Raw genomic sequence first — 24,259 nt, forward strand, 5'->3', positions numbered from 1 at the left:
GAGAGATGACAGCTCGGTGGTTAAGAGCACTCAGTGCTATTGCAAGTGACCAGAGTTCAGTTCCTGGCACCCAAATGGCAGTTCATAACCATCTCTAACTCCAGTTCCAGCAGCTCTGATGCCCTCTTTGAACCACCAATTCATGGTACCCAAAAAGTGGGAACAGGAAACACTGACTGCACTTGTTATCTGAGCACCTGGAGAGGAGGCTGCAGGAGGGCCAGCAGTTCAAGGTCATCCTAGGCTGTATATTGAATTAAAGGCCAGTCTCAGCTATGCACTACCTTGTTAGAAAGTGACAATAATCTGAATCCTCTCCTAAAATGAAGTAGCTAGACAAACCAAATGTAATGTGTGCATGCAGTGGCGTATTACTCAACTGTTAAAAAGGAATTATGCTGATGATACAGCTCAGTGTACAGAGTGTTGGCCCTACTGCACCAGAGGAGCTTGGTTTGATTCCCCAGAACCCCCTAAACCTGGCTGATGGCAAAGAAGCATGTCATCCCATCAGGAGCTCAAGGTCATGAGTTCAAGGTCATCCAGGCAGCTCCTGGGTTCCCCCAGGCTACTTAATATTGTTTTCAAAACCAGTCCAAACTGGGCATGGTGGTACACACCTTTAATCGTAGTACTGGGGGTGGGGGGTGCAGAGGCAGGAGGATTTCTATAATATGGAGGCCAGTCTGCTATACATAATGAGTTCTAGGACAGCCAGGGCTACACAGAGAAACCATGTCTCAAAAAAAACTTTTAAAAAAGGAAAAACCTCAAGCCAAAATAAATAAATAAATAAATAATCATTACAAGAGGGAATTTCCAGAACAAAAATAGAATGTATAAAATGTATAAAAACTTCACAATGAAACCGTTGTTGAGTATCCATAGTGCATGGTAATAAAGAACTTTTGGACTATGAAACTTGCTGTAACATGCTTGAGCTTTGAGGCTGTGATGCTAAGTGAAATAAACCAGCCACACGACAAAAACTGTATCATTTGGCTGTCAAGATGGCTCGGCCTGTAAGGGTGACTGCCACCAAGCCTTAAGGTCTGAGTTCAATCCCTGAGACCCACGTGGTAGAAAGAGAAAAAAAAAAAAAACTAAAGAAAGTTGTCCTCCTGACTCATGCTCATGTCTTGATACAGGCATACTCATCCACCTACATATACACACACGCATATACACGCACGCATATACACATACGCATACACACCCACCCACATACTCACCCACCCACATACACACACGAATATACAGGGACGTTAGGAAAAAGTTTGAAATGTAATAAAAAATAAAAAAAATGTATAGGGGGGCCTGGGGGAACCAAATTCACAAATACGGGGAGTAGAACAGTGGGGACCGAGGTGAGGGAATGGGGAAAGGCTCGCTGGTTCTTCCCAAGGGTTGGAGGCACTCTGGAGACTCGTTCTAGAACACCAAGAACGCAGTCAGCGTGACTGAGCTGCGTGCTTAACAGTGAGTTAAGGTGGCACTACGGTGTAACTCGGGGTAGAGGGCCAGTCTAGCGTAGGACCCAGATCACCGGGAGGGAACCAGTGCCCCGGGGTGAGGGCACACAGGGCAGTAATCAGGAAGGCGAGGCATTCAAGGTCATGCACAGCCTCAACCTGCTCCCTGCTCGCCTGTAAAAACAAAAAAACCACCATAATAGAAAACGAGATCACTGTTCTCTCTGAATATACAGCGCGAGAGAAGATGCTGGGTAAACCTGACAGGCCGTGTTCGAGACCCAGAACCCATGTAAGAAGGCAGATGTGGTGGTGCACAGTTGCAATCCCTGCACGATAAAGAGAGGACATAGAAATGACAAACCCGCCCGGAAGTTCACTGGCTAGCTAGCCTACACTGCATCATGACAGCAGCAAGAAAGAGAAAGTTGTTCTCTGTCCTCCACACATGTGCTGTGGTATAGCTCCTGTATGTGAGCAAGCAAGAACACGACACACACACACACACACACACACACACACACACACACACACACACACACAAATATGTAAAAAGAGTTTTTTTGTTTTTTTGTTTTTTAAGATAGGGTTTCTCTGTATAGTCCTGGATTCCCTCGAACTTACTCTGTAGACCAGGCTGGTCTTGAACTCATAGAGATCCACCTGCCTTTGCCTCCCAAGTGCTGGGATTAAATGTGTGTGCCACTACATCCCTAAGTAAATGTTTTTTAAATTAGTAAGATGATAAATTAATTTATAATGTGTATATTTTGTTACAATTTTAAAAAAGGAAAAAAATCCTATGAATGTAAACTTTCATATCTCTCTCTCTCTCTCTCTCTCTCTCTCTCTCTCTGTGTGTGTGTGTGTGTGTGTGTGTGTGTGTGTGTGTGTGTGTGTGAAGGAAGGTAAAAGGTCAACTTTGCAATTTTGGGTGTCTTCCCCAATCATTCTCCATCATTTTCTTTGAGACAGGGCCTTCAACTGAACCTGGAACTCATCCATTCAGCTAAGCTGTCTGGCCAACAAACTCCTGGACCCTCCTATCTCTATCTTCCCAGCTACATTCCCTAAATGTAACTTCTATCTGTCAGCGTACTCACAGTGGTGTGATGAGTTAAGATGATGGTCTCAGGTTTCCACCTCAGAGTGTTTCAGAGTCACGTAAGACCGATCGCTAAAGCACACAGAGGGCTCAGCCAACTTGGACAAAGCCCTGAGTCCCATCCCCATCGTTGCATAAACCAGGTCTGTTAACCCACGCCAGCACTCAGGATGTACAGAAGGAGGATCGAGAGTTCAATCCATCGTTGGCTACACACCAAGTTCAAGGCCAGCCTGGGATACTGTGACTGTAATTATCAATTCTGCACCTAGGACCCAAGCCTCTGGATATACCTGTTAAGGATTGTCTAGATTAAGGTTAGCTTTCGGTGAAGAGGTTTTTAATTAAATTAATTGATGCGAGAATATCTAATTGTGGGTTATATAGAGTGGAGAAGGTAGGACACTGAGATGTCCCAGCAGATAAAAAGGTGCCCTTCCGTGGAGACTGGTGAGCTGGCTTTGATACCAGGAACCCATTTGGGGCGTAGGGTAAATTCCCCTCCACCCAAATCAGGCAGACAGACAGGCAGACATGCAATTAAAGTGGAGAGAGCATACTGAGCACTAGCACGCATGCATTAGTCCATCACTCTACTTCTGAACGCGCCAGTAATGTGAATAGCTGCTTCAAGTTCTTGCTGCCTTGACTCCCCCACAATGATGGGCTGTAGCCTGGAATTGAGAGTCAAATGAGCAAACCTTGCTCCCCTTAAGTTGACTCTTTTGAGTATTTTGTCACAGCAAATGGGAAGCAAACCTAACAGAAAGGGGAGACTCTGCCTCAAAATTGAGGGTCAGGGAAGAGTGAGCAAGATGGCTTGCCGTTAAGACACTTTCTTCCAAGCCTGATGACCCGAGTTTGAAACTCAGGTCTCACGTGGTAAAAGGAGGGGACTGGCTCCTATAACAAGCTACCCTGATTCGTACACTCATGCAAACACACACAAAAAATAGATAGATAGATAGATAGATAGATAGATAGATAGATAGATAGATGGATGGATGGATGGATGGATGGATGGATGGATGGATGGATGGATGGACGGATGGACGGATGGATAGATGGATGTAAAGATAAGATAAAAGTAAAGAATCTAACGAGTTATCAGTAACAATACCCTCTTGGCTAACTGTGTACCTGCCACTGCTAATGATTTGACAGGGAGATCATTAAATTACTCAGGTCTTTGCACAACCTTCTAACAGATACAGTAACAGGATCCCTGAAGGAGTTGCCCTGCTTCACACAGATGCTGCATCCTACGGAGGTTTAACCACTGCCAGGCTGGGGGGAGGGAATGGGGGGATGTCACAGAGCTTGGACTCTGAGCCAACTTCTCTGGACTCCCATCCCAGACCTGCCAAGTCCCAGCAGTGCAGCTCTTAGGAAACAATGCCCCCTGAGTTTCAGTCTCTTCACTGAGAAATGAGGGTGATAGTGTGGCTTTAGAGGGTTCTGGTGAGGTTCCAATGAACTGAAACACAGATCCTGTGATGGTCACAGCAGGCACCACCTTCTAGGATCTGAGCTCACTAGGCTAGAAACTTTTACTTTTAAAAATCTTACTTCTCCCCCCTTCTCCTCCCCCTCCCCTTTCTTTTTGAGACAGGATCTCTCTATGTACCCCTGGCTGTCTTGAAACTCACTATGTAAACCAGAGGAATCTGCCTGCCTATGTTTCCCGAGTGCTGGGATTAAAGGTATGTACCACTACACCCAGCTCAGGTTTATTTTATTTTAAATTGGGGACTGGTGGGTGCATGCGTACATGAATACTGGTGCCCCTGAAGCCCAGCAGAGGGTGTCAGATCCCTTCCTCACTGCAGTTACCTGACATGCATCCTGGGAACTGAATGCTCATCTCCCAGAAGAGTACTCCCAACAAGCACTCTCAACTGCTGAGCCATCCGTCCAACACTGGCCTACATAGGAGCTTTTCATGTCCAGAGTCTCTGTAATCCTGACTCCCCATGCCCTAGACCAGCCCAACATACAGCGCACAGCTGTGGACAGGATACATGAAAAACAGGTCCAGCAGGCTGTGTCCCTCACATGCCTCACACTGTGGGTGTCCCAGCCTGAGTCACTTTCCCTTCTCAGGCCTCCAGCTTCCTGCTCTGACAAACAGGAGCCATAATAATACCTTCCCTGTGGCACAATTGCAAAGACTCAATGAGATAATAAGGCAGGCAAAGTGCTGAACACGGGGGTTTGCAGAGTCAGCGGCAATAAATGGGACTGTAGGTCCAGACTGTTGGGTCCCCAGAGAGGTGCGGGGAGCATAGCTGAGAGTTCTCAGAAAGGCTGGAATACAGCTGTCTGGTGTGGGCACCACCACCCCAACGCAGCCATGGGCATGGGCTGAGAGGGGAAAAGACTTCCTCCTAAGAGGAAGTGAAGAAGCAAAAAGGGAGAGGAGTAATGCTTCACATTGATTATATGCGATCTTTTGGTCACACTCACTTAAATATTAAGCTCACCTCATTTTAGCTGGGAATGGAGCCCAAGTACAATACCAGAGTGCTTCACCCTACCATCAAGCTCCACCCCTAGCCTCTCACTGGAAGATCCTAGGGAGACACCTTACCATTGAACCATACCACCAGACCCCTCACTAGTAATTCTAGGCAAGTGCTCTACCACTGAACCACCCGACCAAGCCCTTTTTGGTGGAGTCTGCGTAGGTGTTTTACTACTGAACCGTGCCTCCAAGCCCTCTCACAGGGTGGGAGTAGGGAATTCTAGGCAGGTGCTGTATACTGAGCCACACTCCCAGCCCCTTTATGGGGGATTCTAGGCAAGTGCTTTACCACTACACACCCTCAGACCTGCCTTTTGTTTTAATGTAGGCATTAGGAAAAATTAATTAAATATACAATTGATCTTTCTGTTGGAAAGAAGCAGAGAGAGTGCTTAGGGAGGAAGGAGTCTGGTTTTAATCCCTGGAAATCCCAATAAGAAGAAAACTAGTAATATATAAACAGTACCAGGATGTGCAGCGTCTGCCTGCCTGCAAGGCCTTTTACTCATATCAACAGACCCCCCTTAATCTTGTGAGTAAGGCATTATTGTGATCCTCCTTTCCCAATAATGAAAATAAAACTGGGAATGTTGAAATAGACATACAGCCCAAGGTCACACTGCTCTACGTGGTGGACAAAAGGCAAGCCCCCTCTGTCTTACTTTAGGGTTTAAGTCTCAGTGGCAACATTCTATCCCATTTAAGATACCACAAAGGAAGCTAGAGACTGAGCCTCGGAATTCCAAGACCCACCTTCCACACAATTGAATCCCCAAGCGGGCTGAAAGTTGGTGTTTTCCTTGCCTTGTTCCAGACCTAAATTTCAATCCAGATGCTACAGTACGTTAGCTGTGTGACTTTCTGGGCTTGACACTGGCAAGACACAAGCTCTCTGCCTTTCTCTGAGCCTTTGCTTTCTCTTGGGGGTGGTAACAGTAGCTTTTAGCAGGGTTATCTGAGGGACACATGAACATAGTTACAGTGACAGACAAGTCAGCCCTCACCAGCTAGCTCTTTGACACACTAACCTCCTTTGGCTTACAGAAAACCCACTTAACAGTTTTAACTAAACATCTAATCCTTTCTCAACTCTCCCTTGATGCATTTCTCTATCCCCCTCATGCTTTAACCCTTTGTGGTGGCCAGTTTAATTTTGCTAACTGGACACAATCTAGTCACCGGAGAAGAGAGTCTCAAAGAGGGATCTCAATAAGGGACAGTGAAATCAGGTTGGACTGTGAGCATCTTTGTGAAGGACTGTCTTGATTGCCTTAATAGAGATGGAAACACATGCCCACTGTGGGTGGCTCCATTCCCAGGGCTTCAGGGTCCTGGATCGTTTATGAGAGAAAGCTGAACACAAGCATACAAGCAAGCAGTGTGCATGCATTATCTTTCTCTGTGGAGTGATGTGACAAGCTTTTTGAAGTGTCTGCCTTGATTTCCCCACAAAAATCTACTGTCACCTAGAATTAAACTTTAAAAAGTCCCTTTCTCTTTTATTTTTCGACAGAGTGTCTTATCCTAAGAACAGAAATGAAAATAGAACACCTTTTGACCATCTGGATTTTGTTTGTTTTGAGGCACGGTCTTGCTTTGTAGCTCAGATCCATCTTGGAGCATGGATCCTGCCCTCAGAAATCATGCCTTGGCTTCCAGAGTGCTTGGATTATAGGAGTGGCCCACCATGCCTGGCTTCAAAACTTTGTTTGTTTGATTTGTGTGTGTGTGTGTGTGTGTGTGTGTGTGTGTGTGTTTCTAATGACAATTTTGTTTGAGGCAGGGCCTTTTGCGAGAGGCTAGGCTGCTGGCAGGCCCTAGTGACGCTCTGTTCTCTACCTCCCCAAAGCTAGGATTACAAGTATGTGCCACCCTGTCTGGCTTTTTATGTGTGTTCTGGGAATTGAACTCAGGTCCTTGTGTTGACGGATCAGGCGCTTTATGAAGTGACTCGGTTGTGCTGCTCTTTTCCTCTTAGATGACCCTGGTCCACTCGTGCACTAATGCTCATCACATTGACCCCTCCAGGTTGCTTCCTGAGTTTAGCCTTCCCTACTATGTCTCCAGCAGTCTAGAACAGGGGGAAGGAAGAATGACAAATGGGCCAAGCCTGATTTGTAAAGGATGGAGAGAACGTCAAGGAAGAGTGGAATTTCCTGGTGTGTGAAAAACAGCATGAAATTAAGCCAGACCTTTTGACACAGTTCAAGGCCAGCCTGGGAAACTTAGTGAGACTCTGTCTCAAAACAAACAAACAAACAAACAAACAGTGGAGGATAGAATCCCTTCCTAGCATCCATGAGGCCTGGTGTTCGGTCTATTAGGGCGTGGGGGTAAACCAGGTATGGTGGCTCATGCCTGTGGTCTCAAATCTAAGGCAGGATTGCTGTGCATTCAGGGCTGGCCTGATCTGCATTACTAGCCCTGTCTTTAAAAACAGAAGCAATAAACCATGTGTAGGAATTCATGTTGTAGTTCCAGCGAAGAGAAGACAGAGAAGCGAGGGGATCTTGTCTGGGCCAATGAAATGGCTCATTGAGTTAAGGTGCTTGCTGCCAAATCTGATGACCTGAGTTCCACTCTGGAACTCATGCGGTAGGAAGAGAAGGGAAATTAACTACTATGACGTTATCTGCTGACTTCAACACGTGTGGCCATGGCATATTCATCATGCATGCACACATGTGTGTAACACACACACACACACACACACACACAGAGCATACAAACAAGTAAACAAAATAAAGATAAAAGAGTCTACATAAACTTCCTACTTTAAAAAAAAAAAAAAAACAAAGTTAAAGGCCAGCCTTGGCTACACAGAAAATTAGAAGTCAGCCTAGGCTACATGACACCCTTTCTCAAAAACCCAGACCACACAGAAAGGAGAGACAGAGATGAAGGAAGGGGAAGAGAGAAAGAAAAGAGGGAAAGAGGGAGGAAGTACGGGGAGGAGAAAGGGAAAAGCAGAGGGCAGGAATTCAAACGCCGCCGGTGTCCATGAATGGTGCTCAGCTGGACTGCAGCCACACTCACGTGTAGTAGGGCTGTTTTCACTGGCAGCGGTAACACTGTCCGTGTGCTCCATAAAGCCTGGACTAATTACTATACTGCAAGCTGTAAGCCCTTCAGGACCCAGCTTCCTCCTGTCACAGGTATTGTTTCTTACCAGGCGCTCTAAATCAGACCTGCTCACAACTGAGTCTGTGCTACCCCTCCTTGTAATGAGCTAAATAAGAGAAAATAAAGAAATCTAAGCAAAATGCTTGCGCTTTCATCTCGAGAGCAAAGCCCCTACTGTCGGGCAAGCGTGCTCTGGCCAAAGCTTCGTCACCACCTAGGAGTTCTCACCTGAGGTGATATTTAATCCCCCCTCTCACGGAGAATGTAAATAATGTATGGAGACAATTTACAATCTTGGTTGTCACAACTGTTGGGGGTGGGCGGGACTAGACAGAGAATAGAGAAGCAAGCCATCAACATCCTACGATGCACAGCTCAGCCCCCGCCACGCAGGATTCTCAGTTCCAAAATGTCACCAGGGCTGAGGTTCAGAAGCCCCACCTCCGAGACACCCCTCACCCTGCTCTCCTTCTCAGATCTCATAATTGCTCCATCAGCAATGCCTTCCCACGGGGAACTTTGGAATATACTATGCATTCAAACCATGGCTCCCACATTCTCCCTTTCCACCCTCCCGTAGCCATTTCTGAGCACAGCAGCAAGAGCCATCCTGGTGGAACTTAAGCCGGCTCACAGGGCTCCTCTGCTCCGGAACCTTCAGTGGCTCCCATCTCTAAGCAAAAGCTGAATCTTCTATGGCATATATTTGAACCTATGGGATCAAGAGCCTATTATCTCTTTGATGGCACATCCCTTCCTCATTGTGTCCCAGCCACACTGGCCTCCAACTGTTGGCCAAACACAGATTCACGCCCACTCAGGGCCTTTGCAGTGACTGCTTCTACAACCCAACCCCCTTTTGTCTCCAACCTCACTTCTTCCAGGCCACCAACCAAAGTCAACTGACATGTGAAACTCCTCCCAGCCAGCCAGTCAGTCAGTCAGCCTGACTGTCTGTCTGTCTTTCTCTTTCTTCTTTTTTGTTTGGTTTGTTTGTTTGTTTGTTTGTTTTGAAGACAGGGTTTCTCTGTGTAGTCCTGGCTGTTCTGAAACTCATTCTATAGACCAGGCTGGCCTTGAACTCAGAGATCCATCCGCTTCTGCTGGTATTAAGGCATCTTCCACCACCATCTGACTCCTCTCAGCCTTCTTGATTAACTCACGAGCATAGCCCTGATGCTTCTCTCTCTCCATTTCTGCTTTTTCCCTATTTGTTTATCTCCATTACTTTCCCCCTCCCTCGATAGCAGAAGACACTTAAAGTTGGAGATCTGTATGTTTTTACCCCTCATTGTTCTTGAATCAAGCAGGAGAACCTGGGGGCCATGTCGAGGGCTCGATGGATAGGGGTTCCTGCTTCCAAGCCTGACAACCTAAATTCAGTTCCACAAACTTCCATGGTGGAAAGAGAGAAATGACTCCCACAAGTTCTCCTCAGACCTCTACATTCACACCAAGACATACACACTCAGCCCATACTGACACACACACACACACACACACACACACACACACACACACACACACAAATTTAAAAGGTTCAGAGCCTTGCCGCACAGTTTAAAGCCAATAAAAACTGATGGGTGCATGAGCATATGGATAAATGAGTGAGTGGATGTATGAATGGAGGGTTCAGGTGCAAACTCCCATGTTTGGCTCTGTGCCCCGTGCCTGGCCAGGCCAGAGTATGCATGTGAGTGACACAGCCTCTGGGGATATGGTGGAGCATATGGAGGAGGGGTAGGGGATGACAGTGAGCAGTCTTGACTATGATATCTGAGTGACTCGATAACCAGATCCAGAAAAGTACACACTACTCAATCAGGGACAGTGGGGGTCAATTCAGTACCCCCGGGGCCTTTGGGGTCAGATCTTCTGGGATGGCTTTTCAGGAGCCAGCAGTAGGACCTTAAGGAAGCAGTTTCCCTGCGTTGAGACATTGGGAACTGACTATGGGTTTCCGTATGCAACACCCCACAGACTTCAAAGCCCAACCATTCCTCACGTGAGGCGAGTGCTTTGTCAGGCAATGGAAAGACAGATGATAAACCAAAGCCAGGGGTGGGGGGAATAAAAACTTCAGCCTATTGGTGCTATTGGGAGATGCTTCGAGGTCCCTGGTGCACTCCTTAAAGCCACTGATAAAGGTGCTGAGGCTCAGAGAGGTGGAAGGATGGTGGTCACATAATGAGGCGCCCAGAGTCTTGCTTCCCATTCTAACGCCTCTCTATGCACGGTGGCACACCTGAAATGTGTATGAAAGAATTGATGACATGGAAAGTGGGTTAGAGGAGGAGTTGAAGAGGAAGACAGCAGGCGTCTTGGGGAATGAAGGGACTGGAGAGGAGAGGGGTTTGAGCTAGGAAGCATTACAAAGAGAAGAAAACTGTTGGAGGGGGAACAGAGACAAGAAAGAAAGTGTCCTAGGAGCCTGCTGAGGAAGGCATGAGGCTGGGGAGATGCCATTATAAATGGGGACAAGAAAGACCAGGTTGTGAGCTTGGGAGAAATCCTGATGGGAGAGAGGCTGAGGGTTACAGCAAAGACCCACAAGAAGAAGAGGGACCGAGAGAGACCAGAGAAGGCCATAAAGCATTGCTCTGTTTCAATTCCGGGAACCCATGGAGCCAAACAGGAGAGGGAAGACGTGGGGAAGGAGCAAGGCGAGCATGGTACGTGCTGGTGAGATGGCTCATGGGTGAAGGTCACACCCATGGCTGAGTGTAACAACCTGAGTTCCATCCCTGGAATCCACATGGTGGAAGAAGGTTATCAACTCCTGCGAGTTGCCTGCTGCCTTCCGCTTGCACACACTAAATAAATAAGTAGTATGATAAACATTTTTAAGGGGGCTGGAGAGACGGCTCAGCAGTGAAGAACACTCCCTGCTCTTCCATGGGACCAGAGTCCAGTTCCCAGCACCATACCAGGCAGCTAACAACATTTTATTACTAACTCTGTGTATATCAGAGGCCCTGTTCAAGATTCCATGGGCACTTGAACACATGCAAGTGTGCAAAGCACAGACACATACAATACGCATATGGTAATTCCACCTGGCTCACAGCCATCTGTAACTCCAGTTCCAGAGGCTCTGGCACCTTCTTCTGACCTCAAAGGGCACCAGGCATGCATGTGGTGCATAGTTGACCATGCTGGCAAAACATTCACACACATCATCAAATCCAATATAAAATAAAAATAAAAAGAGAATCCCAGAAGAGGGCTGGGACAGAGGGATGCATGGAATCATAGCTCCTCCAGCAGTGAAGCACACCCCTCAAGACCTTGGGATGAGATTCAGAACACTAGCAGTCGCTTTGCTGGAGGCACAGGCTTCAGCGGAGGTGGCCAGCCTGGGCCTTCCTGCACCCTACCTTCCAGGCAGCATATCCGCCAGAGGCCTGAATGTGTGAGGCCCCCAGGGTCCTTCTTCTCTGAGGAGCCACTGCCCCCACGATGGGGTGGTCCATCATCACCTGCTGTGAGGTTGGTGGTGTTGCAGATGAGAGCTCTTGTGTAGAGCCAGTAGTCAGTGCTGATGGCGATGGTCATGAGGCCAAAAGCTGCAAAGGCGCCTATGGTGGTCAGTAGTACCTGAACGCCCTTTTCGCACCACAAACCCCTCTCTTCATTCCAGCGTTTCAATGATTCCAGTTTGACCACGGGCAACCGGGGGGCCGTGGGCCACCACCGGGGCAGCGGAGGCGGGGCCGTGCCGGCGGCTGGGGGGGTCACAGCACAGGCAGAAGCTGGGGGGCCTCGAGGGGCCAGAGGGGAAGGGGGCAGCGAGCAGGTGGCTGCAGAGGCGGAGGTCAGAGTGAAGTCATGGTCTTCAGCTGGTGGAGGCAAAAGAGAGAGGGAGTTAGTTCTCCGAGGTCGGCTTTTTTTTTTTTTAAACCCAAAGCTGCTTGCCTGCTAAATCTGAGAAATTACTCCCTCATCAGCCATATACTCAGAGGTCCTAACCCAGTCCCCTCAGTTCGTCCCCTGTGATCACCTCTGTCCTCTTGTGAAGCCAACTCTTGGTTCAAATCCTACTGCTATCTCCTAAGAATGCTCCTGCCTCTGTTCACTCCTTAGACCCCTTTCTTCCCATTGCCAGCCCTCGAACATATAGCACTCCATACACACACACATACTCCTGCACCTCGTACATCCACTGCTCAAGAAAAGCTGGTCCGTGTATCTCCAGCTTTGCCTCTAGTATGTCTTCAACTTAGGAGCATCGACTGTCAGCAACTAAGTCAGGATATGATAGTTAGTAGGTGTTGGCCTAGCATGCACGAAAGCCCTGAGTTTGATCCCAACCACAGTGTGCATGGGACACGGTGGTGTATGCCTGTAATGCCAGCACTCAGTGGGTAGAGGCGGAAGGATCAGTTCAAGGACATCCTTGGCTACGTAGCAAATTGGAGGCCAGTCTGGGCTACTTGAGAGCCCATCTAAAGAAAAAAAAATGCTCTCTAAGTCCATTTTTCCCCCTCCTCCTTAGCAGGATACTGATCTCCCCCAAAGTTTGTTTTGTCACTCAGTGACACCTGCATTTCCCCTTATAATTTTTCTCTACTTAGGAAAAATAAAGCCCTCGCTGTCCCCTTAACTTAAAAAAGAAATCTTCCCAACTGACCCCTGATATTTGCAGGAGTTCAACGTGTGCTCAGTGATCCTAACGCTTCCACAGTTTCATCTGTGGACGCTTAGGCCTCCCTTCCTCTCTCCTCCCGTAGCCTCTGTGTCTCAGGACCCAGCCTTGCACCTCGGATACACCTTCCAAGTGCCAGAGGATTAAATGAAAATCCTGATGCCTGAACTCCTGAGAAATCCCAATTTAATGGGTCTGAGAAGTGGTCAGAGCACCTAAGGTTTTTTAGAAAGCTCTCTGGGTAATTTCCAAGTCCCCTAGGTTTGGGAGGCTATACCCCTACCTCCATATTCAGACTCTCACAGTCCCTCCTGTACCTTCGCCCATCTCCCTTCCAACCCCAGCAGCCTACTATGATTTTGACTCAAAAAAAACTCCGTACTGTCTTGCTTCAAAGCATTTGGAACCTGGCCTCCGTTCTCCCTACAACTTACACAAACTCATCTTTTCCACTGCTTTCTTCTCCTCCATTAAGAAAAATTTGCTGTATGAGCTTCACAAGGTTTCCTACTCACAGCAATTACGTCCTCCAGACCCCAATTTCCTTCCATTCAGAAATGTCCTAATATCTAACCCATCCAAAAATATAATCGCCCTCTCCCCTTCTGCCCAGCATGTCTTGGTTCTTGCCCTCCACAGAGACTCCTCCGGACAGCTTCTGTAACCCCTCAATTCTAGATGTTCTCAGGTGACTCTGCAGCTATATTCTCTTCAACACATTAGAACCTGCCCTCCCAACTTTTTTTTAACATCATAGAGAATCCCCTTCCCTTTTGCCCACTTCTTCCACCCACCACAGCATCCAGCACCTCCTTCACGTAGAAAACTCCCCTCTGCAGGCCTGATTGACTTCTCTGGAACAACTCCAGCCCTTCCCCATATCAATTTCACCTGTGCAGAAACTTAGCCCCCACCATCTCAAAAGAAAGAAAGAAAGAAAGAAAGAAAGAAAGAAAGAAAGAAAGAAAGAAAGAAAGAAAGCAAGCAAGCTACAAAACTACAACTCTCGGGATAACTCATTCCTGTGCATTCATTTCTATCTTCTATAAGATCCTACCATAGCGCCTCTTCCTCTCTGTTTCCCTTACCTATCTAACCTCTTCCCTTGACTTCTTTCCCAAATCCCCCTGTAGAAAAGTCTGGGAGCTCTGAGGACGAGAGGCAGCAACCAGAAACCCCGGGTCCTGGTACAGGGTGACCTTGGCCTCCCAGTTTCCTCCCTCTGGTTCCACCGCCCCCACCAGCTGGCCCTGGACTGGGTCTGCTCCCAGGAGGGGATGTAAAGAAAGGTTGTCTATGGGGGGGTGTCTCCATGGCAACGGGGCCTAGTGCCCCACACGTGTGCTCCTGCCTACACACACACACTCTCTCTCTCTCTCTCTCTCTCTCTCTCTCTCTCTCTCTCTCTCTCTCTCTCTCTCTCTCTCTCTCTCTCTCTCTCTCTCTCTCTCTCTCTCTCTCTCTCTCTCTCTCTCTCCTTTCTCCCTCCTCTCTCTCTCTTTCCCTGGTCTGCCCCTTCCTGGGCCCATTCCCAGCTTTCCGTTTTCCATGCTGGCCCCGGACCCAGACTGAGTTTCTCTCTTCTTGCCTCTGGACATGCCTTTGCCCCTCACCACAACCTAGCAGCTACGTCCACTCTCTTAACAAATTGCTTCTTCCACAGACATGAGCGCTGACCCCGAGATGTACCTCTTTCCCATGCCTGGTGGGCCCTATAACCTGGAAGCAAAGCAAAAGGGACCAGGAGGGACTTTCTTCATCAATTAAGATTTTTAAGAGCTTTTCATTTTTGTCAAATTGAGAGGCAATCTGTTTGGCTTTGGAGACTCTTCATTGAGTCTATCTGCAAAGAAGAAAGGAATAGGGGACCCCCAATTCTAAAGCTTCTGGATAGAAGAAGGGATCACAGTCCTTCGTTTGAGAGCCTAGCATTTCTCAGAATCAGGGGGATACACAGAACCTTAATTCTACGCCCACCCACCTCCGATTAATAAAAAGATCTCTCACCTCAGTTAACGATAGGTCAACTCTCCGATGCACTGGGGAGGGACGTCCAGCCCCTGCTGCCAGCACCCTCCCCAGAAACACCTCTGGGCTCCCAATTCTCGCTGCTTCCCCCTCCCCCAGCAGCAAGGGACCCAGGCGTCCGACCTGGTTGAGAGGGGATGGAGATGAGGAGGCGTATGAAGAATGGGGGTGTAGAGTGAGGGGGAGGGGAGCTGGGGGTAGCTCGGAGCTTGGGCGGTCAGGATGTGAGGGTCGGGATTTGAAAAAAAAGGTGAGGAGACAATTTGGTTTTCGTGTCGCTGGGTAAAGTGCGGAGCTGGAAGAGAGAAGGAGGGAGGAGGGAGGGAGGGGGAGGGGAGCTGCTGAGGGATGGGGGAGCCTCCGAGAGGAGAGGGATTGGGGGGAAGGGAAGTGGTTGGGGAGCAGGGTCTGAGTGGCAGAAGGAAGCTGAGGAAGAAGAGAAACAGATCCAGAGAGGGAGGGAGACGGAGAGAGACAAGGAGAATCGGAAAGACAGAGAGACCCAGAGACTGAGAACAGAGGTGGGGGAGGGAAGAATTTGGGGGAGGCAGTGACTGGTAGCAGAAGGAAGTTGAAGAGACACACACACAGAGAAATATCCAGAGAGAGAAGGGGACAGAAGCAGGAAGAGATGCAAAGAAAGAACAGCAAGAGATGAGGGAGAAATAGAAGGGTAGGGGGAAGCTGGGGAGGGTTGGGGAGATGAGAGGAAGAGGGATGGGGTCTGGGCAACGGAAGGGAACAGGAGTAAGAGACAGTCATCCAGAGAAAAGGGAGGAGAGACAGATGGGAAGAGAGAGACTGAAAGAATGGGAAGAGGGAAAGAAATAGAGGAAGGGGTGATAAAGAAATTGGGGATGGGGGCAAGGGAGAGAGTAAGGGGGGAGAGCAAGACAGAGAGCGAAAAAGAGACAGGGAGAGACGGAAAGAGGCTGATTGTGGGGAAGGGGACCATCTCAAATGCACTGAGGAAGTCAGAGATAGAGGACACCTCTGCTCCCTCCCACCTGCACCCCTATCCCCTTGATCCCTACCCCCATCCCCATTTCAAAGCCACCACCCCCACCCCCACTAGCCTCCATCTCTTCAGCATGGCTTGCCGCCGCCACCGCCTCTTCCTGTTGTCATAGCAACAGGATCCAGGCGCCCAGCCAAGGTTGGCAGCGGCAGCCGGAAATGAGGGGAGGGCCTTTTAAAAAAGACCCCAGGAATGCTCTCCCCCTTTCTCCCCCCCCCCAAAAAAAATCAAGGGAAAGATCAACTTCTCAGGGTCTTTTCTCCTCTTTCCTCAAGTAGCGGGGCCAAAGATTTCTTCCAAATGAACCATAATTCATTTACAAGCATAGCAAGCATTTTGAGTTTTACCAACAATTTTCTTTTTCTTGGTACCTTCTGCTTCTACCGTAGCTTATTTAACCCTGACGGAAAAGGAGGATGTCGTTCGGTTCTCATCAAGACAAGAATCAGGCTGGGGAACAAAGAGGATAGATAAACGTATCCAGGACTGGGCTGGAGAACTAGGCAACAGTTGTGAATATTGCTGTCACTTCTAGAACTAATCAGTGAGTATGGGATGGGCCAAGTTAAGGTAGAAAAACAGACGATTTTAACTTTGTTCTTGGTCTGAGTTTCAGGAATGTCCCCTGGCTTCTGGGTGACCTTGGACCAAATATTTCCTGTCCTTCTAAACTCAGCCTTTTGGAGGACCAGAGTTACCTTGATTTGATGAGAACAACCTGGGAAGTCCCCTCACACATTTTTTTAAGACCGATGTAAATTGAGCCAGGTATGGTGGTGCACATTTGTGATCCCAGAGGGGTAAAGACAGAAGCATCAGAGTTCAAGGTTGTCCTTGTCTATATAGGGAGTTTGAGGTCAGCCTAAGCTACGTGGGCATGGGGGTTGGGGGCGAAGGAAAACACCACCATAGAAACCTGAAGAACTAGCCAAGGTTTGTCTCTCTCTTCGGCTAGACAGCCCACAAACCACTTTATCTCAAGAAATTCTTACAAAATATTTGCCAAGTGGTCAGGCAGAGACTCTGAGATGGGAAGCCATTCACCCAAGATCACCCAGGGAATACAAGGCAGAGCTGGGTTGAAGCAGCCTTTTTGTGGAGAAAGACCAGCAATGGGTGAGTTTCAGAGACTTTTTTAAAGCGTGTGTGTGTGTGTGTGTGTGTGTGTGTGTGTGTGTGTGTGTGTGTGTGTGTGTGTGTGTGTGATCGGGGAAGTATTCGTGCCGCAGCACGCACATAAAGGTCACAGGACAATTTGCAAGAGTTGGTTCTCTCCTTTCACCATATGGGTCCGGGAGATGGACCTCGGGTCATCAGGCTTGCATGGCAAACGCTTATATGGGCCAAGCCATCTCACAGACTTTGAGAGTTGGTTAAACACACCTCTGTCAGGCAGTTCTTTGTCCTGGCAGTTAACAGAGAACAACCTATGTTCCTCTTTATGTCATTGACCAGATATACATTTTTGTATCTCTTGGTACCTAGTTTCTCAAAAATCCTATTAGTCTCTTTCTTCCATCCCTCCTTATTTGTTTGTTTGTTTTGTTGTTATTGTTGTTGTTTCTTTCTATCTTTTTAAGTCAGCATCTCAGTTTGTAGCCCAGGCTGACTCAGGACTCATTCTATAGGTCAGACTGGGCAATTCTCTTGTCTCAGTTTGGACAGGTATGTATCAGAACACCGGAGTTTTTCATCAGCACTGCTTTATCTCAGTTCATTTCATCCCCGCCACACCACCCGAGGGGCTGGATTATGAAAAACATCCTAACACCTCTGGCTTAGAAGCAAATTAAAACAACTTGTAAGGGAAGGAAAGGGGTCTGGAATGCACTTGTCGGTTCTGGGTATATTCATCATCTTTTGCCAGGGAGAGGAATATAACAGATGCCACCATAACAACCAACATAAACTGAACTTTTACTTTGCAGACTCAGTACCTTGTAAGCGTTGTCTCAGTCTTTGAGAGAAGCAACTTGAGGTTAGCTCCATAGTGTTTTATTTTTAATTACTTATTTCTTTGCTTGCTGTTTATATGTATGCACACATCTTTGCATGTGTGTACAGGCGTGTGTGTGTGTGTGTGTGTGTGTGTGTGTGTGTCTGTAGAACGGAAGTCAATGTTGGTTATCTTTCTCAAATGCTCTCCACCTTATATTTTGAGACAGGGTCTCTCAGTGAGCTTGAGGAATTTGTTGGACTGATTGGCCAGCAGAACCCAGGCATCCTCCTGTTTCCTCTTCCCTAGCACTGAGATTATAGGCTCTGCCACGCTCAGATGCTCCATAGGTGCTGGGAATTTGAACTCAGATCTTCATGCTTTTGCTTCAAACCTCTCACTGGCTGAGTCACCTGTACAACTACTACTAGTTATTTGTTTTGTTTTGTTTTGTTTTTAAAAATAGGTTTTCCTGTGTCCCAAGCAGGCCAGGAGTTCACTGTGCAGCCAAAGATGAGCCTGAACTTCTGATCTTCTGGTCTCTATCTCCAAGACTTTGGGATTATGGGTATACAACACCATACTTAGTTTTTAATTGCTTTATTATTAATTAATTAATTATATTGTATTTATTTTACTTATATCAGCTTTCCTTCTTGAGCCGCTCAAGTGCTGGGATTTCAGGCATGCATCCTCATGTCTAGCTTAGCTCCCATTTTATAGATGTAAAAACTGAAGGCGAGAAAGAGAAGCGTGTCACATAGCTAGGAAGTGATGTCAGGTGACATCAACATTGGGTATCAGATAATGAAGTCAAGCCAGAGTTTCCTAGCCCTGATGTGACTGACATCAACACCAGGTGTGGCTTCGTTGAGGGATGTATTTCACATTGTGGGAGATTGTGTGTTAACTCTGACTGGCACCCACTAAAATCAGCAACATCTCTCTAATTGTAATAACCAAAGTCTTCAGACACTACCCGGAGCCCCTTTCAAGATAAAAATCAGCTACAGTTGAGAAATATTCACATAAAATAGCCACTAGGGGTGGGAGTACCAACATTTTTTTATTTTAAATTAAAATTAATTTTCTAAATAAAACAATGTTGCTAGTAACTACTTTTTAAAGGAAAAAAAAGAACTAAATAGTACATGAGGGGTTTCAAGAAAAACAATTTGCCAATTCTACCCTAAGTCCTATTCCTTATGGAAAAGAGCTACTAGTGGGGATTTGTTGTGGTTAGTGTTTTAGAGTTATATACTAGAGTTATACATATGGATGTTTGGCTTGCAACTATGTATGCACACCACATGTGTGCCTGGTCCTGGAAGAGATCAGAAGAGGGAGTCTGACCTTTGGAATTTGAGGTACAGATGGTTGTGAGTCACTATTTGGGTGCTGGGGATTGAACCTGGATTCTCTGCAGAAGCACCAATTACTCTAAACCACTGAGCCATTTCTCCAACTCCATTGTGTGTGTGTGTGTGTGTGTGTGTGTGTGTCGAAACTATGTGTACATGCCTGTGCAAGAGCGAACATCAAAAAGGGGTATTAGGTGTCATCTATCACTATCTATTCCTTTGAGGCAGGGTCTCTCCCTCCCTGTACCTAAACCGAGGCTTACCTTTCTCCGGAAGCAAAGCTTTAGAGACCCTCCAGTCTCTACTCATCTTGGAGCTGAGATTACAGAAGTTTGCAGTATGCCCAACTGGATGAGACATCAAACTGTGATGGTTAGGATTGTGTAGCAGGCACTCTTTTTTTTTTTTTTTTTTTTTTTTTTTTTTTTTTTGGTTCTTTTTTTTGGAGCTGGGGACCAAACCCAGGGCCTTGCGCTTCCTAGGCAAGCACTCTACCACTGAGCTAAATCCCCAACTCCAATAGCAGGCAGTCTTAAGCACAGAACCGTCTCTGTCTTTGTCATTGTTTTAAATCATGTCTCCTCCTGGGGCCTGTAGCACTCAAGGCAGAGGCAGGAAGAATCTGTGTGTGAGAAATCCTGGCCGGTCAGGACTACATAGTGAGACCCTGTCTCAAGAGAAAACCATTTTTCTGACTTTTCCTTTTCCTGACATTTCTAAGTAATAACTATCTTTGGATACGTCTACATGATGCATTATCTATATAGGTTATGTGTTAAATAATATGTAATTAAATCATTTGTTATTCTAGTGACTAAAGACAGCACATTTCATATTCGTTATTTATTTTCATTTCTTTATGTATTTACAGATTTACAGAAGCTGGTTTTCTTTGGCTGGATTTTTTATTAAATAGCTATATATCTTTTTTTATTCACTTTACATCCTGCTCATTGCCCCCTCCTGGCCACACCTTCCCACAATCCTTCCTCTCATCCCCCCTTCTCCTCTAAGCGGGTGGGGTGGCACCCCTGGGTTTCCCACCACCCTGGCACATCAAGTCTGTGCAAGGCTAGGCGCATCCTCTCCCACTGAGGCCAGACACGGCAGCCCGGCTAGAACATTTCCCACAGACAGGCAAGAGCTTTGGTCATAGCCCCACCTCTAGTTTTCAGGACCCACATGAAGACCAAGCTGCACATCTGCTACATATGTGAGGGGAGGCCTAGGTCCAGCCCATGTATGCTTTTTGGTTTGTGGTTCAGACTCCAAGAGCCCCAACAGTCCAGGTTAGTTGATTCTGCTGGTTTTCCTGTGGAGTTCCTATCCCCTTCAGGGCCCACAGTCCTTCCTCCTATTCTTCCATAAGATTCCCCAAGCTCCATCCACTGTTTGACTGTGGGTGTCTGCATCAGTCTGAGTCAGCTGCTGGGTGGAACCTCTCAGAGGACAACACGCTCCTGTCTACAAGCACAACAGATATCGTCAATAGTGTTAGGCATTGGTGCTTGACCAAGAGATGGGTCTCAAGTTGTTCTGGTTATTGGTTAGCCATTCTCTCTGTCTCTGCTCTATCCCCCATCCCTGCATTTCTTGTAGCCAAAGTAAATTTTGGATGTGGTTCTTGCCTGGCTATAGGAGGTGGCCTCTTCGGGTTCCATGTCCCCAATGCTGTGTGATTTACAGCTGAGGTCTCCTCCATTAATTCTTGGGTGCTTCCCTTATCCCAGGCCTCTGTCATATCCTGGAGATGTCACCCACCTTCCCACTCTCTAACCCCTGTCAGTTGCAGATTTCCATTCATTCTCATGGCCATCTGGCCCTCTCTCCTGTCCCTCTTTACTCCTGATACCAAACCCTCCATCCCCATCCCCATCCCTATCCCCATCCCCATCCCCATCCCCATCCCCATCCCCATCCCCATCCCCATCCCCATCCCCATCCCCATCCCCATCCCCATCCCCATCCCCATCCCCATCCAGCTCTCTCCCTCCATCTGCCTCTTATGACTATTTTATTCTTCCCTCCAGTGAGAGTCAAGCATCCTTGTTTGTGCCTTCCTTCTTATTTAGCTTCTTTGTGTCTATGTAGTGCAGCATGGGTATCCTGTATCTTGTTAATATTCACTTATAAGCGAGTACACATTTTGGGTCTGGGTTACCTCACTCAAGATGATATTCTCAAGTTCCATCCATTTGCCTGCAAAATTCATGATGCCTTTGTTTTTCATAGCTGAATAGTAGTACTCCATTGTGTAGATGTGACACATTTTCTTTATCCATTCTTCAGTTGACATATGGGTTGCTTCCAGTTTCTAGCTATTATAAATAAGGCTGCTATGAACAGAGTTGACCAAGTATCTTTGTGAGATGTTGGAGCATCTTTTGGGTATATGCCCAGGAGTCGTAAGCTGGGTCTTGAAGTAGAACTATTCCCAGTTTTCTGAGACACCACCAAATTGATTTCCAAAGTGGTTGTACAAGTCTGCACTCCCACCAGCAATGGAGGAGTGTGCCCTTGGCCCCACACCCTCATCAGCATGTGTTATTACTTGATGTTTTTGATCTTAGCCATTCTGATGGGTGTGAGATGGAATCTCAGAGTTGTTTTGATTTGCATTTCCTTGATGACTATGGACTTTGAACAGTTTTAAAAATGTTTCTCAGCCTCTACTGAGAATCGTCTGTTTAGCTCTGTACCCCATTTTTAATTGGGTTATTTGGGGCTTGGGGGTTTCTTGACTTCTTTCTTTCTTAAAGATTTATTTATTTATTGTGAGTAAACAGTAGCTGTCTTCAGACACACCAGAAGAGGGCATCGGATTTCATTACAGATGTTTGTGAGCCACCATGTGGTTGCTGGGAATTGAACTCAGGACCTCTGGAAGAGCAGTCAATGTTCTTAACCACTGAGCCCTCTCTCCAGCCCCCACTTCTTGAGTTCTTTATAAATTTTGGATATTTTCCTTCTGTCAGATGTAAGGTTGGAGAAGATCCTTTCCCAATCTGTATGCTGCAATTTTGTCCTATTGATTTATTTTGTCATATATAGGTATAGATATAGATAAGATATAGATATATAGAGAGGGACTCTCTGTAGTTCTGGCTGTCCTGGAACTTGCTCTGTAGACTAGGCTGGGATTAAAGGCCTACACCACCACCACTTGGCTTATTTTCTTTTCTAAAGACAGGGTCTCATATAGCCTAAGCTTCCCTTGAACTTTCTGTGTAGGGAAGGCAAGCCTTGAACTCATGATCCTCCTGCCTCTACCTCTTGAATGTTGCCATTACTGGTGTGCACCATCATATACCTATGATGCCCTGGATCGAACTCACGATTTTTATTTATTTATTTTTTTTTTAGTAAAAAAAAAAAAAATCCCAATCTTTTGGTTGCTGATTTTCCCTATTGACTATGTCCTTAGCCCTACATTTTCTTTTTTTTTAATTTATTTTTTATTTTATTTTATTTTTTAACTTGAGTATTTCTTATTTACATTTCGAGTGTTATTCCCTTTCCTGGTTTCCGGGCAAACATCCCCCTAATCCCTCCCCCCCCTTCTTTATGGGTGTTCCCCTCCCCATCCTCCCCCCATTGCCGCCCTCCCTCCAACAATCACGTTCACTGGGGGTTCAGTCTTAGCAGGACCCAGGGCTTCCCCTTCCACTGGTGCTCTTACTGGGATATTCATTGCTACCTATGAGGTCAGAGTCCAGGGTCAGTCCATGTATAGTCTTTAGGTAGTGGCTTAGTCCCTGGAAGCTCTGGTTGCTTGGCATTGTTGTTCATATGGGGTCTCGAGCCCCTTCAAAATCTTCCAGTCCTTTCTCTGATTCCTTCAATGGGGGTCCCGTTCTCAGTTCAGTGGTTTGCTGCTGGCATTCGCCTCTGTATTTGCTGTATTCTGGCTGTGTCTCTCAGGAAAGATCTACATGCGGTTCCTGTCGGCCTGCACTTCTTTGCTTCATCCATCTTGTCTAATTGGATGACTGTATATGCATGGGCCACATGTGGGGCAGGCTCTGAATGGGTGTTCCTTCTGTGTCTGTTTTAATCTTTGCCTTCTATTCCCTGCCAAGGGTATTCTTGTTCCCCTTTTAAAGAAGGAGTGAAGCATTCACATTTTGATCATCCGTCTTGAGTTTCATGTCGAACTCACGATTTTGTGCACACACACTCCACAAATACTCTACCTACTGAACCACATTCCCAGTCCCTCTAATATTTTTGAAAAAGCAAATGAAAAGGGCCAAAGTTTACCAGGTAAACACATTTGCTATGAACTACTGATGACCTCAGTCCACTCCTCAGAACCCATGGAAAAAGTCAGATGTGGTGGCTCACACCTGTAATCCCAGCACTCCTATGCTGAAACAGAAGCACTGGTCAGACGTTCACAGACCACTTAACCTGGAATACACAACAAGAGAGATCCTGTCTCAACAAGAAGGTGGATGGACTGTCAAAATGACTCAGCTTGTAAAAGCACTTGCTGTAAAAGCCTGACCACACGATGAGTCCAGGAACTCACAGCAGAGAGAAAGAAACAACTCCTTAGAGTTGCCTTCTGATCTCTGCATGCACACCCACATTCTCTCTCCCTCTCCCCTCTCCCTCTCTCCCTCTCCTCCCCTGCCCCTTCTCTTCTCTTCTCTCTCTCTCTCTCTCTCTCTCTCTCTCTCTCTCTCTCTCTCTCCCCCCCCTCTCTCTCTCTCTCACACACACACACACACAATCATACTGTAGAGAAGGCTATGATACTGAGCATTTTGATTGGCAGCAAGAGAACAAGGAACTTCTTCTGACTACAGGACAGTGAATTCTGTACAGCTTTCAGGCATTTGTCAATCTCTCCCAGCCTAAGCTCCAGATAAGAACAAGCCAATACATGGTTTCAGGTCTCAGAGACTTTGGGCAGATTCAGATGCATCCTGCTCGACCCTGATCCACAGAAGTTACAAGCTGATCAGTATGTGTTGTTTTAAGCCATAGACCTTCTGCTATCTTGACGGATGACTAATATACCCTGTAAAGCGTCCCTGCTATG

The 24,259-nt window shown here is 46.9% G+C and overlaps 1 protein-coding gene and 1 long non-coding RNA gene across 3 annotated transcripts in view; one reads left to right on the plus strand and one right to left on the minus strand.

Annotated features, from left to right (window-relative positions):
• Positions 1-11,881, minus strand: part of Cacng8 (calcium voltage-gated channel auxiliary subunit gamma 8) — a 20,237-nt gene extending 8,356 nt beyond the window's left edge. The window contains exon 1 of the mRNA NM_080696.2: positions 11,602-11,881. Coding sequence (NP_542427.1) covers positions 11,602-11,881 — 280 coding nt within the window. The remainder of the gene's footprint in view (positions 1-11,601) is intronic.
• A 4,064-nt stretch (positions 11,882-15,945) lies between these two features.
• Positions 15,946-24,259, plus strand: part of LOC103691003 (uncharacterized) — a 43,184-nt gene continuing 34,870 nt past the window's right edge. Inside the window, exons 1-2 of one of the 2 annotated variants that reach the window (XR_005498374.2) lie at positions 15,946-16,683; positions 16,871-17,031. This is a non-coding gene — a long non-coding RNA (uncharacterized LOC103691003). Of the gene's footprint in view, positions 17,032-24,259 lie in introns of both variants that reach the window. The other variant, XR_005498378.2, reaches the window with a different exon arrangement.

This window comes from Rattus norvegicus, chromosome 1 (assembly GCF_036323735.1).
Source record: "Rattus norvegicus strain BN/NHsdMcwi chromosome 1, GRCr8, whole genome shotgun sequence".
Lineage (NCBI taxonomy): Eukaryota > Metazoa > Chordata > Mammalia > Rodentia > Muridae > Rattus > Rattus norvegicus.